The 15,419-nt window shown below is 35.2% G+C and overlaps 2 protein-coding genes across 14 annotated transcripts in view; both read right to left on the bottom strand.

Annotated features, from left to right (window-relative positions):
* Window positions 1-776: 776 nt before the first annotated feature.
* On the bottom strand, window positions 777-11,617 carry phf11 (PHD finger protein 11). Of its 2 annotated transcripts, XM_037790505.1 has the most exons (18): window positions 11,360-11,617; window positions 10,001-10,105; window positions 9,770-9,903; window positions 9,644-9,681; window positions 9,476-9,561; window positions 8,968-9,038; window positions 8,817-8,866; window positions 8,652-8,734; window positions 8,520-8,542; window positions 7,456-7,529; window positions 7,269-7,357; window positions 7,143-7,150; window positions 6,478-6,512; window positions 6,315-6,379; window positions 5,896-6,034; window positions 3,978-4,346; window positions 3,798-3,869; window positions 777-1,877 (listed from the first exon to the last, which is right to left on the bottom strand). In XM_037790505.1, the coding sequence occupies exons 1-18, from the start codon at window positions 11,468-11,470 to the stop codon at window positions 1,801-1,803; spliced, it is 1,629 nt and encodes a 542-aa protein (XP_037646433.1). In that variant the 5' UTR covers window positions 11,471-11,617; the 3' UTR covers window positions 777-1,800. The 2 variants fall into 2 exon arrangements, with proteins under 2 accessions (XP_037646433.1, XP_037646434.1); XM_037790506.1 differs by lacking the exon at window positions 8,968-9,038 and having other exon boundaries at window positions 8,817-8,829; window positions 11,360-11,616.
* Window positions 11,618-14,268: 2,651 nt separating this feature from the next.
* The window catches only part of mcf2lb (mcf.2 cell line derived transforming sequence-like b), a 42,742-nt gene continuing 41,591 nt past the window's right edge, over window positions 14,269-15,419 (bottom strand). For all 12 annotated transcript variants that reach the window (XM_037790287.1, XM_037790275.1, XM_037790280.1 and 9 more), the window contains one exon: window positions 14,269-15,385. In XM_037790287.1, the coding sequence (XP_037646215.1) occupies window positions 15,306-15,385 (80 nt within the window). In that variant the 3' untranslated portion in view covers window positions 14,269-15,305. The remainder of the gene's footprint in view (window positions 15,386-15,419) is intronic.

Raw genomic sequence — 15,419 nt, 5'->3', positions numbered from 1 at the left:
CTTGACTTAAACATTGCTTTCCTTACTTTGTAAAACTAAATGTAACAAAAAATTATATATAGATTACATAACATACATTTTGTGAATTGATATTAAAATAATAAATCGTTCAACAACTTGGCAAAAAAAAATCTTCAAAATGAATTAAAATTCCAGTATATAGTTTATAAACATAGAATTGAAATTAGTATATCGTCCCCATTGTCATGATAACCGATCCAGCTATTTGAGTCAGCATCAGCCAGATATCTGATCCGGTATCGGTGTATCCCTAGTGAAAGCCATAATGACTAAAGACGATTAAAGACTCCCGATAACAAGACAGAAAGTCGTGTAGTGTGAACAGTACAGTGATTTGAAAGTCGTGTAGTGTGAACTAGGCTCAAGTCGTAAAACTCAGGATACATTCAGATTCAGAACCGAGTGAGATTCAGTCTTAAACTGTTACAGATGCGAAAGTGATCATTTGCGTGCGACATTTGTTAATTCCATAGGTTGGGAAATGTTTTGTGCAGCTAAAACTCCATAACCTTAAAAAAAGCTTCTTTAATTAGTCTTTTTTATTGCACAGAGCAATTCATTTGGCGTTAACTGGCACTTAAACTTGCCTAGTTGCCAGCTGAAACAAAATGTATGGAGCCATTATAAATCAGTTTACAGTGCGGCATGTGGCCTTGCAGAAGCTTAAGTTTGTATGGGCTTGGACTTAAACTTTTCTTAGATACTTTTTCATCTATATGATATTTTCTGTATGTTGAAAACAATCTCTTATAGTGTTAACATTTATAAAGTTGTTTAGTGACATCTGCACTATTGCTTTGAGTATTTTGAAGAATTTATATTTGCAAATTTCTATGCAGGACATTTTTACTTCAAAACCAATAATGATGTCTATTGTTTGATACTGAGTATTATGAATTGCCAGTTAAATTTTGTTACATTTGCAACCAAATGAATAAAAAGTATTCAAAAATATCTTGCAATTAGGGTTATATTTTGTCAATAACTAGTAGGAATAGTTCAAAGATTGGATCAATTCACTGTGTATTAGGGGCATGAGTTATTTGACTGATGTGACTTGAGGAAAGTTTCAAGGAAAAGAAATGTATACCAACATGTTTCATGCGAACGATCAACTTTACTCTGTTATAAAAATGTATTCCTGAACAATAAGACTAAACATTCATTCCCCTTTTATCAATAATGTAAACAAAACAGACTTCTGGACTTCTGTGCACTCAGGATGCCAAACATTTCTTGATTATTATTATTATAACTTTTTTAAGTTATTTTAACAATTTCAAAATCTAAGAAAATCCGGCAATATTGGTTCAGTTCGTAGTGTTGGATGTGGAACATTTTACAGACAAATATTCTTTCCAATTCTTCATGTTCAGTACAGGTTTTTAAATTAAACCCCTTTTTTTATGAATGCAAAATATTTCACAATGGCACATTTCTGTATGACATCTTTTTAAAATTGAACAGCACCATTTACAACTAATTTCTAAAAGCATCAGGCTGAAATCTGAGATCATATTGTAAGAATTCAACAGATTCCATCTTTCAGTGCTTTTTGAATCATCAATGCCAAATAGTTGTGCAGTATCGCATTTCCACATCCAGCTCTATCCACTGAAATATTAAGACAAAAACAATAAAAATATACATATACAATTTGTACCAAATGCTAAAAATGGCAACATGAGTAATTTAAAATACAAACAATTATAATCATAGATAAAAAAAGGAGTTAACTGTAAACACCGATATCTGTTCTTACAGTAGCTGCTAATGGACTCATTTCCTCAGTGCTGAAATGACCTCCTCCATAGCTGCTGTCACCTTTTGCAGCTCCATTTGTTTCCTTTGCAACTCTGTAAAAACAATATGGAATCATAATTTTATCATTATACAAATGGCAATGCTGAAGTATAGTACATTAAAAACTGAAGCTGTACTTTACGGAGCTCCAAAGTGTTATGAAGTGGGTATATGCAGGAATCCTGAAGTTTAATTCAATACCTTTTTAAGACCCTTTCTATACATTCTAAGACCTCATTGCCACTTTGAGTTCTAACTGGTTATATCAGTGACACACTTTAACTTACATTTACTATATATTGATTGTAAGATAGCACAACTAAACAGTCTTAGTTTAGGATGACTGTGTTTTATCAATGCAACATAACGTGGGGTGGGATAAAAGGATAAGAGAATGAAATGAGTGGCTAACCCAATGCAAAGTTATTTACAAAGATTAAAATCAGTAATAAGTGAGAGCTAGAAACACGTCATTGTGCTACTACTACTATGACTTTTCTTTTTCGACGTACTATACTATGACTTTATTTTATCACTGTTTTCGACACTATAGTATGACTTTTTTATTTTTTCGACATACAATAGTGTGACTGTTTTTCAAAATACTATGCTTATTTTTTCGACATAACATACTATGACTTTTATTTTTTTGACATACTATACTGTCACTTTTTTTATCACTTTTTTCAACACTATACTATGACTTTTTTTTTTATTTTTTCGACATACTATACTATGCCTTTTTTTTCAACATACTATACCTATATTTTGACATACCATACCATGACTTTTTTATGTTTTTGACATACTATACTGTCACCTTTTGTATCACTTTTTTCAACACACTATACTATGACTTTGTATTTGTTCGACATACTATACTATGACTTTTTTTTATTTATTAAACATACTATAGTCTGACATTTTAATTTTTTTTTGACAAACTACACTTCAATTTTTTTTCGACCTACTGTAGTATGACTATTTGTCCGACATACTATACTATAACTTTTTTAATTTTTTTCGACATACCATACTATGACTTTTTTTATCACTTTTTTCGACACTATAGTATGACTTTTTTATTTTTTCGACATACAATAGTGTGACTGTTTTTCAAAATACTATGCTTATTTTTTCGACATAACATACTATGACTTTTATTTTTTTGACATACTATACTGTCACTTTTTTTATCACTTTTTTCAACACTATACTATGACTTTTTTATTTTTTCGACATACTATACTATGCCTTTTTTTTCAACATACTATACCTATATTTTGACATACCATACTATGACTTTTTTTTATGTTTTTGACATACTATACTGTCACCTTTTGTATCACTTTTTTCAACACACTATACTATGATTTTGTATTTGTTCGACATACTATACTATGACTTTTTTTTATTTATAAAACATACTATAGTCTGACATTTAAATTTTTTTTTGACAAACTACACTTCAATTTTTTTTCGACCTACTGTAGTATGACTATTTGTCCGACATACTATACTATAACTTTTTTAATTTTTTTCGACATACCATACTATGACTTTTTTTATCACTTTTTTCGACACTATACTATGATTTTTTTAAAATTTTTTGACATACTATACTAGGGCTTTATCACTTTTTTCGCTATACTATACTTTGACTTTGTATTTTTTTGACATACTATACTATGACTTTAAATTTTTTCGACATACTATGACATTTTTAATCACTTTTTTCGACATACTATACTACGACTTTTTTTTATTTATTCGACATACTATAGTATGACTTTATAATTTTTTTTCCTAAAAGAAGCCATTGTATAGTATGTCGAAAAAAAGTCATAGTATAGTATGTCGAAAAAATAAAAAAGTCATAGTGTATTAGTCAAAATGTCATAGTATAGTGTGTCAAAAAAAAAATCTGGAGCTCTAGCTCACAAAATGCTGTGGTAAATATTGGTTTACTTTACCTTCCTGCTGCTTGGCCACAAGCTCTGTCAGTTTCCCAGACGCAGTCAACACTGTAAGTGCAAAATCATAATCTGTAGAAAGAAGAGTGAGAGCTTTATATTCCAGTGTTTGAAACCTAAGTGAGGGTGAGACACAGATGCTGTCACAGTAACTTGTAAGTGTCTTGTATCCTCCCTCACCCTCCTGGCTGGCCTGGTCTGTCTGAATTCTGCTGGAGATATCGTTCATCTCATTAATGAAACCAGTGAAGACGGCCTGTGTGCATCCTGCTGCGTTGCAGCTTTTCCAGAAGCTGGTGGAGTCGATGATGGGCTCTTGTTCTGAGAGAGGTTCCATAGGAGTGGAAGGAGAGGACTGGAGGGACACACAGATCAGTTCAAGTGGAGCTGAGGACATGGCTGAGCTGGTCCACGGAGGTGAGCGGGAAACACTGCAAGGTTTGGAGTGGTATGGAGAGGGAGGGAGTCCATCAGAGCTCTGCTGTGGAACAGGGGGTCCAGCCGTGTGTTGATCAGGACGATGGACAGGACTCTGCTCAGGACTGGACCCTGGAAAAAGAGGTTGCGACATGTATTATCACAGCTTACATAGTGAGTGACATAACTTCCTTCAACAACAGCATCTTTATCAGACAAGGGCTACCATTTCCCATATGTCATCTATTTCAAAAGGCCTCATTCACCCATGAAAATGCTCTCTGTACTGTGACCTGTAGCAGTATTACAGCTCACATCACTGTCATGACCATACACATATTTTTGAGCACGTTTCTTACAAATGTTATTTTAATAAATAAATCTCATGTGAATGGCTAACCCATAGAAAAAGAGTACTGTATCTTATTCTAGGACATTTTATATGAGGATGTTTACAAATGTGTGCAGAATTCAGTCATGCTGTTGCAGTTTGTCAAGGTTTTTTTTTTGCATTTTGGCCAATAATCATACACAGTATATCACTTTGTATAATTCTTTCTGTCATAATTTGAAAGTGTTTTTTTTGCTGCAAGAAACATATTTTCATACTAACAATGGCTGGGTGGAAAATGGTGAAAAATGGAGACAGACGCCCCATCCAGACCATGATTCACTTCTCTAGGGAAATGGGGAGCTATTTTAACATTACCTGAGCTGGTTAGTGATTTTAATCCCGTCCGGATGCGTGTATGTGGGTAATTTTTCACCTCCACCAAAATAATAATGACAGCCGCAATTACCCACTATTTTACAGAGAGCTCGCTAGTCCTCCTGTAATTTAAATCCCGTCCGGAGCAACATCTCTGCATTTTAAAGTCGAGGTTTTTTTTTTTTACCACGGGAAGAGCTGATATCTGCTATTATCCAAACGATGCCGATTTTTTTGTTCTCACAGCTGGTTAACATGCAATGTGTTGCACTGATAGTGGTGATTAAAATCCATCCCATACTGGGGCAATGTTTTCAACCAAATCTTTTATCAAGGTGCCATTTATTATAGCCCTACTGCCCAACCCTATGAAGCCTGTAGCACAAAGGAAGAACCTGGTTTCAAGCTAATTAATTATTTCATCATCTCAAGATAACAAAGAGTTAATGTATGTTGATTCTCGAGAAAGATCTCTCAAGCTAACGAGATAAGTGGCCCAAGTAGTCGTCGCAGTTGGATGTGGAGGGAAAGAAAAACAAGCTGCTGTGAACAGTAATCAGCCTCATCAGCACCACAGGGGTCTGGACAGCTAAATCATCTCTGTGGGTTAAATATTGTAGGCTATGATGATCAGGTTAGTTATTTACAGACAACGAACGCTCAGGTTCAGGCAAGATCGCAAATAATTATCAGGCGTGTATAAAACAAACGTTTGTATAACAAGAATTTGTCAAAATTACAATCCAAACATAGGTGAAATTGCATTGAAGTCTATGGGATCTTTGGTTTTCTTTCCCCCAAAGGGAGGCCAGGCCTCGAATTTTTTGCAAAGTACCCGTATGTGTCAGTGTGATGTATATTTATATACTGAATTTGAATGTACTTTTTTAATTTCCTAACACTATCTTAAAAGGTTCATCTTATCATCTGACCGCATCATGTGAAACCAACAGTAAGTAGAGTGAACTTTACCTTCATCTTTTCTCTGTACCACCTCTACCTCCGTCTTGCATTCAGGAAGTAAAGTTGGTGCAGTCTGAGTTGAGACTGCAGCCCATGGCACTGCGAGTCCAGTAGACACAGGAAGCAGCAGACTCTCTGACTCTGCATCCTGACAGGAAGCAAACACATTTCATGTCAGATGTGTTAATATTGTTCTGCTACTGGTGATGATACACCATATGTGAATCACAGATCAATTCAAATTAGCTTTAAGAAGCTGTAAGTTAATATTGTGACTGTCAGAGAGAAAGAACAAACCTACTCCAGGACTAAATGAGAAATTAGAAGAACTGCAAAAATAATAGAGCGTAACGAAAAGATGAGAAGTTATAGCTGTTATGGAAAAACAGACATACACTTTGAAGGCAAGACGATATGTAACCACTCACTGAAGGTATCATTGTGTCATCTTTATCTTTATTTCCATCTCTGTTCTCATCCTCCAGTTGATTTCCTATAGGAGACAGCGGGAGTTTACAAACCATCTGTATGTTATGTGTATATGTGTGTATATTCTATATACACCGATTCTGCTGTGACAGCCTACTGTACCTGAGGCGGACCCAGTGGGACGCTCCGTGTCTTTTCTGTGTGTGGGGGACATCAACGAATTATCCTCTGTTATTTTTACACTGACTGACCGAACAAAAGATAATCTGAACATCTTAATAGAATCCAATAACACTCCTGCCATTAAAACTATTAGCTAATTTTTAAATAAAAGCTAAATTATTTAACTGAATAAAAAAAATATAAAAAAGATTTTTTTATACCCATCACAAGTTCTGAATGTTTTGTCCAAATAAGAGTACAAATACCAAAGATATCCAATTTACAATGAAAAAAACACAAAATCCTGACCTGCAAGAAGCTGAAAATGTCAAAGAATTTACCTTTTTTCTTGATTAAATTACCTAAATAATTAATTTGACTAATTGATGGATTAACTAGTTGTCTCATCAGTGAGGTGAGGTGTTTGTGGTATTTCTGTTCCTTCTAAGTACAGTAACTGAGGTGAGCACCATCTTTCAATATAATGCAATACGATACTACACCATCACAAACTACAAAACACACCACAGAAATGAGTCAACGCGCAAAACTGACTGACTAACTGATATAGAGGCATCAACAATGTTACACAATGTATAAAGCAAAAAACCATAGCACATTGTAAATATTCTTAAAATCAGTTAATCACAGAGGCTTGATCTCACCTGATCAACTGATGCACAGTCAAGAAAGTGGGCGAAAAATAAATCAAAGAGAAGAACAATGAATATCAGATTATTGAACATCTTCAGCCTATAATGACGATGTTACTGAGGTAAGATTTGACTTACCTTAGGCTCTGGAACAGAGTTTGCACTGTCATCTATATCCGTCTCTAATGGGGCAAATATTGCCATTTCTGAATCAGGTTCAGCCTTACCTGTAGAAGCAGGGAAATTGAATAAATACGCGTGTTAACCGCTTCACACAAGAGTGTTAAATAGGTTACATTCTCGTGTGTACTGAAAGTGTGTTAACCTGAATCTGAAGAATCGTCTGATACCACCAGATTCCGGCTTTTACATTTCTGTTTAGAGGGGGTCCCTTCCTGACTGTGACAGAACAGAGAGGTGAGCCGTTATAACAAATGTAACTGTTACACTTTATAAACAGTTTATGGAAAGCAAAAAGGGATGCATGGGCCTGTTTTAAACAAAAGTAAGGATGTAAAGAAAAAAAATGTCAATGACTGGCAAATCAAAAATATCTCAACTTTTTATTTAAATTGTCCACCACTGAAAGCAGTCAAGGTATAAGGAAAGAAAACAAAGAATCCTGCACACTCACTTTATTCCTCAGACCTTCATCAGGCAAAAAGGTCATATAGACACACAGCACCATACATATAACAGGTAGAGGCTCTCACTCGCCTGACAGCCTGCTGGTATTAGTCTTGGTGTAGATAGCTATGAACATGTTCATGTTGTTTTTCTTGTACATATACAGTCCATGGTTTTTGCTCTGATATGCATTACCAGCTGTGAGACCTTATATAGACAGGAGTGTGTCTTTCCAAATCATGTCCAATCACTTGAATTTACCACAAGTGGACTCCAATCAAGGTGTAAAAAGAGAAAGAAATGGGAAGGCACCTGAGCGTTATACTATATTTATCTATTTATTTATTCTTTATCTATTTATGTATTTTTTCTTTTAATATTTTGTCCTTGTTGATATGGATTTTGGAGTATCGGGATTATTAGGCTTTTTTTCCATTTGCATTTTTCAACCTTTTGAAAACTACAGGGCACACTGTGTAACATGGGACTGTTTTGTGCCTAAAAGGGCCTAAAGTGAGTACAAGACATTGTGCAGGATTCTTTGTTTCCTTTCCAAGTCGGGAGTTTTTGATCCTACGCACTCGTCACTAAAACCTGATGGTGTGCAAGAACAATTTTGAATTGCGAGCAGAAGGTATAAGGTGCCAGAAGAGCAATATAATACATTTGTAATACAAATAATAATGGCTGAAAGCATGAGATGCTATTAGCTTTACATAAATAATTCAAAACATTAATGGAATAAAGAACAGCGCCACTTACTTGTCTCTGAAACTCAACCGTTTCTGTTTCAAAAAGCAAAAGCAGAACGATTAAAATCACTGAATCATTTTGAAAAGAAATGAAATAGCATTAAAATGCTTTATTTAAAATGACTATGAATAATGTGTGTACCTTGGAAGATGAACCCGTCGCACTGCTGGATGAGTTGGAGTCACTGCCGTGCGAAGACGGTCGTCCGGCTGTTGTAGAATCACCTGTGAAGAAGAAAGACATTTCTGTATCTGTAATACTAAGAAGAAAAACACGTGACAAACGTGCGCTCTTATCAGGACTTACCATTGGTGTTCCTCTTTTGTGATGTAGGAGCATGTTTGTCACAATATAACCTAAAAACACATGTGCCTGGTTGTTACATGGGATTAGATATTGATGTTCATATATGTTCATAATGAAAGATGTTTGCAAAATGTCAGAATACAGTACTTACATAGCAATGCTATTAGACAAACTTTCCAAGCTGATATTTCCTTCCACCTTCTCACAAGCAAGGCAAAATACCTCATGAAAATAAAAATGGATTTCATTACTTCCAGAACAAATTTTAGGGCCAGGTGTGATCCACTTGTGTCTTTGGAGATTTCAAAAAATTATCATTTACTTCTAGAAATAAATACAGAAATGATAAAAATGTTCTGTATAAATAAATCATAAAATCGTCACATCACGGCATCATGAACACGTCGGCCACTGTGTTTTATTCTGAGTCCCACATATACCATCCTGCTGCCGAAAAAACTCACTAGAGCACAAAATATGTATTAATCCACCCCTGAAAATAGTCCCCAACAGATGCACTGTTTCCTCTTGCTTGTGTGACATTTGCTGAAAGCTACAGTGCCCGACTGTTTTAGGAAATTACTGAAACCTTTTTAAGATTTGCACTTTTTAGTGGTTTGCCATAAATATATGTAGTAGAATAGTTCCATCAATCAAACCTTAGATGATCCAGCTTCACTGGGATTTTTGGAAGTCCGGGGTTTTGTGGAGGAAGAGGGATGTCCATTTACACAGCCGTTGTTTTCTGGAAAAGAAAAATGTAATACATAATATGTCATACACTGAAAAAAGTGTCATTAGGAAGAAGGGGAAAAATTCACACCTACCATGTGTTTTATCTGGACAGTGATTGATGCAGTACAGCCTGGAGCATAAAAACACAAGAGTACAGGGTGTTGTAGTACATAAAACCATTTTCTAGACATACAGGCAAACAGTCTTGTTGGACTTACCCAAATTTCCCCTGGTCTGCATCCTCAAAAATCTTAGCTCTTTCTTGAACAGCACACGGGTAGTGGTATGACCTCTTGCAGCGTTTGAGTTCACACCCAGCAGTGGCACCCTTCTTCTTGCATTTGTTACATATCTAATGCAAACAAATGAGTAAACACAACTTAAAAATAGCTTTCACCAGCACACTATCAATGGATTAGGCCTATTCATATCTGGAAAATGATCTTTACCAGTTTGTTTCCTCGTTTCACCTCATCCAACACATCCTCCACAGAGAAACCAAACAGGTCGTCAAACTGGGGAGTGTTCCGGCAAAAAAGTCCAGAGGAAAACAACTGAGAAAAAAAGAGAAGTTGAAGAAGATGAGTGAAGACAAAATGTCTTGGATACACTGTAATTCAAAGATACACATTCAAGTATTTCACTATAGGGGAAGGAATAAACCACAATTAAAAAACAAAGCCGACTGATATGTAACAGGAAACTGCAGCGCACAGAAATGCCAAAAATACGTAGTAATTTAGAACGTGTCATTCTCGATTCATCTGCTGATTATTTTCTTGATTAGTTAATTGTTTGGTCCATAAAATATCAGCAAAAAGTGAACAATGCACATCACAAGTTCCCAGGAGGACATCTACAGTCCAAAACCCAAAGATATTCAGATTGCTACCATAGAAGAAAACCTGAAACAGATCTATTTGAGAAGTAGGAACCTCAGAAAAGGCTATTGTTGCTTAAAGGTCCAGTATTGTAAAAAGTACGATTTTCATGTCTTTTATATTATAAAGCGGATTTAAGTGCTTTATAAATACCGTGAAAGTATTTAAGTGCTCAATATACAGAGAAATACACACAGCCCGTATTTCAGAATTGTGCGTTTGAAACAAGCCGTTAGAATTTATGATGTCACAAATATACAATATTTATACCATTACACGGTTTTAAGCATAAACATTGTAAATGTATCCCCAGTTCAACGCAATTACATTGCAATTCCGTTGAAATGCACTAAAACGGAGCGTTTCAGACAGATGGTAAATACGGGTATATTCAAGCAGACAGTATGAGGAAAATAAAGGTTTTTTTTAACATTAAAGCATGTAAACATGTTCTAATAGAAACACAAAACACAAGTATGAACCTGAAAATGAGCTTTAAAACAATCGAAACCATGTTTAATGACCAACAGAGAGCTGTACACAGGAGATCCACTCGCAATGTGAAGGAACTTGAACTTTTTTGCAATAATAAATAGTTTTTGTGTACCACATTACTATATTTACATTTTTATATTCAATCTTATTATGATTATATATATTTTTTTTCATATTTAACTTCTGCACCATCATGTTTAGACTTCTTAGATTCTCATTTTTACCTTACCTGTGTGATTATATTTTTATACATATATATATATATATTGTATATATACAAAAGAAACTCCCTCTGAATGTAAACATGTGCATCCTTCCTCATTAGAACATCTTTCCACCAGCTAAGTATGAATGAAGGAGCTCCACACTTTGCATGCAGTTTCTATTGTTTCTGTCCTCTTATCTGTCTCCATCTCCATATCAGATATTTACCAGACAGTTCTCGTGAGCCGTGACTTCATCTTTAGTGGATAAGGCTCCGGTTGTCTTCGTCTCTTCGGACAGTTGGCAGAGTACGCAGGACACTTTGTCTCCGTCCTCCATTTCTGTCCACTAACTGCAGATAAGCTCTTTGTTTGACTACAGTAAGAGTAGTTTAATGATGTTGTGGCAGAGTTACAGCAGGACTGAGCTGCTGTATATATTATGCACACACACACTATTCAGCTGCTTCCTGTTTATTTCGACGCCCACTTCTTTGGTTGCCAGGTTGTGTCCTAAATATCCCCCGACCTCCCAAAATCACACAGGCTGGGAATTTGTATAACTGTATTATATTTTCCCCACAAGGTAATCAGAACTGTAGCCTGGATTTTAGTTTAATACTGAGGTTATTCATTTAATTTAACCCTTTAACTGTTCAATTAGGATCTGAAGTTATATATTATTACTTATTTACTTTTGTCTGTCTTGTTATCTGTAGATTTAAGTTTTCTTATTTTATTTTCATTATATTCTCTGCTTTCTTGACATTTTGGTAGAGCCATCTAGTGACTATATTTTGCACTTGTCACCTGAGAGTTTATTGGCCTCTTGCTCAGGTGTTTTGCAATCATCAATTGTCTGTGTACTCACAAAAGGAAAAGCTGTGTGCTGAGGGTTACACCCTGAAGAAGGCTGTTTGTGCCGCTATGCGTGGGCTGTTACCCAATCTTACATGTACCAGCATTGTTTTTAGCATTTCATCATGAAATAGCCAATGGAATAAAGACCCTTTTATTTTCTTGCCAGAAGAGTGCCTTGGACTCCCTCCTTTTTAGGATCTGAAGCCATTAATGAAACACTAAATTCATTTATTTAATTTTTGGCCCCGAAACAGTCAGATTTAGTCACACAAAGTAGCCCTATGAGAATCAGCCTTAAAAACAACAACAACAAATAAAGATATATAATACCGTGTGTGTAATTAATTATAAGTGCTCATAATCTTCAAAAATATTAGGCTACTATGGACATGACTTTGGCGTCCTCCCTGATAGAGATATGGCCATGAAGATGGTAAATTATTGTTCCAAAAAATAGTATAGTGTGTTTATATGATAAGGAAAACACAGCAATCACTGATCCTACATACATTTTAATTTATAGTTCACATTCAGAGCATCAAAACATGAAACAGCAGCCCTCTGTAATGTTGGTAATGAACTAAATGCACATTTTGACATCCTGTTTTTATTCCAACATCAGAATGATATAATCTTTCAGCTTTAATGTAATATGTATATTAATTTAATTCTAACACAAACAGGTTTATTAATTCCGTAATCATTGTCTACCACAGATTTGTTCGGTTGTTGAGATTTGTCTGGTTTTATTGATATGATTTGGCTTTATAAACTATTTTTAAAGCTTCCTGTCAACTGGAGCTCCAACATTCATAATTCATTTTTTACTGCAATGTATACTGTATGGTCTAAAAACAAATCGGATTTAAGCATACATTGTGGGATTTAGACAAACTTGGCAACCCAGTTGAACAGTTTCACTTTCATTTCTGGTGAAAATGACTTTTCCCCTCAAGCTATCTGAGGCCTTGTCTGCCTTTGTGTGTGATAACTGCAGCCACCAATGCTCCAGATGTTTCAGAAAGGCACTATTTATTTCTTTAGCCATAGAAACATGGATCAGTATTATACTATAAAGAGTGATAATGAGACAAGAATCAGTGGTGAAGGAAGTATTCAGAGTACAAAATTGTGCAGTAATAAGGAAAAGCAAAGTACTCACAGGACCCACACGTCATGTCTGAGGTGAAAGAACAAGAACAAAGTGAGGAAGGCAGCTTATATGTCCTCTGATTGAGTGAAAGTGATTTCACCTGAGGAGGGCGGAGTGTTTGTTTTATCCTCCCTGCCTCAGGTGTGGTCACATGATCTCTTTTTAGGGACTTTTAACAAATACCACACTGCAGAAATACTCTGATACAAGTGAAATTATGTAAGTATAATCAGAAAAATGTACTTAAAAGTATTAAAAGTAGAGAAGAATAGAGAGGAGTAGAGAAAAATAGTTCCTGTGAGTGTTATGCTATAAGATATTATAAAATTATACATGTATTAAAGGATTGAAGTTGGTTGAGGTGGAAGTACAGTAATGGTGAATTATTTTGTACAGGACTGCAACTATTGATTTTTTTCATTATGGATTAATCTACTGGTTTGTAAAAATTCTGAAAATAGTGAGAAATGCCCATCACAAGTTCTCATAGCCCACAGTGACTTCTTCCCCCTTGTTTTGTCAAACCAAAACCTCTAAATGATTAAAAATAAATTAAAATAAGTAAAAGGAAAAGCTGTAACCATAATATGTTTGGCATCGTTGCATTATCAGTGACTTAAACAACGATAAAAAAAATAGTCGCCAACTCCTTTTCTGTCAATCGACTAACTGATTAATCAACTAATCATTTCAGCTCTACTTGTATATACTGTTGGGTAGTTTAATTTTATTACAAGACTATTTATTTTTATTTATACATTAAATTTATAAAAGCTCTGTTGATGTATTATTATTTTTTTGATTATTTGTCTACATAAAAATGTTATCAATATAACCTTTAATATGCTATTCATAGGTTTTGTATGCACAAATCTCAATTAATAAAGTAACTAAAGCTATCAAATAAATGTAGGAGTAAAAAGTACAATATTTCCCTCTGAAATATGGCGGAGTAGAAGTAGAAAGTGGCATGAAAAGAAAAGACTCTACTCCAAATCTGTATTTAAGTATAGTACTTGAGTAAATGTACTTAGTTACATTCCACCAGTGCAAGACATAAGAGTAACTCACAGAGCAATCAGGTATCAAGCCTTCATCTATAGAAAAAAAAGAAGAGACAATGATTGAATTATCACAAGTCATTTATGTAAAAAAAAAAAGTCACATAGTAGTGACGTCACCATACTTAATGTACAATATAGCATCTCAAATAACAAACATTTCATGACAGACGGATATTAATGAACAATATCTACATTCAGAACATGATCCCTCCATGGGGAATAAGTTAGCGCTATACTGTACAGCGATGTCTGATTATTCACATGGAGAAACACTTTTAAACTGTAGCGTACGTGAAAACTCACAGAGTTAGAGCATGAGGCCGTCAGAGACCCCAAAAGACAAAAAGCTCATACACATAGTCAGGGCAGCTGGTGGCAGAACGGGTTTCTAATGACAACAGAGAGACAAACGACAAGACAGGAGGAGAGTAAAAAGTAACTAAATATATGTGGCCTTTTTTTGTTTCTTACAAATAAATAAACACATGTAAAGGGAAAAGCAGAGCACGGGGGTGATTAGACTCTCAGAAAACATTCATTCAAGCTAAACAAGCTGTATGTATTTATCTATCTCCCTCCGTTGTATTTACAGTAACAGTGGAATTATAAACTCCTGTCTGGGTGAATCACTGCAGATGAACACAAACACAACTGTCATCCACATATAATCACTAATCTTTCTCCACTTTTAATGTGAACACAAATAGATGCATTAACTGAGATCAGTCCCGCTGGCCCATTCATACATCTATTACATTATAAACACAGGGATCCTCTGTTCTTCGTAAAAAAAAATATACAGACAGGTGTATGACTAGAAAAGGATCACTTTACTATACTGTGAAATTACTGTCTGTGATGTATTTATCTATCCAGTATCTTCACAGCACAATTGCGCCACAGTCAAGTCTAGAACATGTGCACATGAATAACGTATTATCTTAATAACTGGTGCAATGTGCATGATTTAAAAAAAATGAAAAAATACAGCTTTCTGTGGAAACCTGACAAAATACCGATGTTGGCAATACAGCACAAAGAGCCACATGATGCTAGCATTCGCGAGGGCAGATTGGTGATGGAGGAAGGTGCTGAGTTCAGGGCTTGATGTCAGAGAAGCTTGTGTAGGTCTCGCTGCAGCTCGACGACGTGCTGAGGTTTCCAGAGCCACTGCCCTCTGGTAGAAACACACACACACACACATATATATA

The sequence above is a fragment of the Sebastes umbrosus genome, chromosome 13 (genome assembly GCF_015220745.1).
Source record: "Sebastes umbrosus isolate fSebUmb1 chromosome 13, fSebUmb1.pri, whole genome shotgun sequence".
NCBI classification, from domain to species: domain Eukaryota; kingdom Metazoa; phylum Chordata; class Actinopteri; order Perciformes; family Sebastidae; genus Sebastes; species Sebastes umbrosus.
This window is presented reverse-complemented; position numbering and strand designations above follow the sequence as displayed.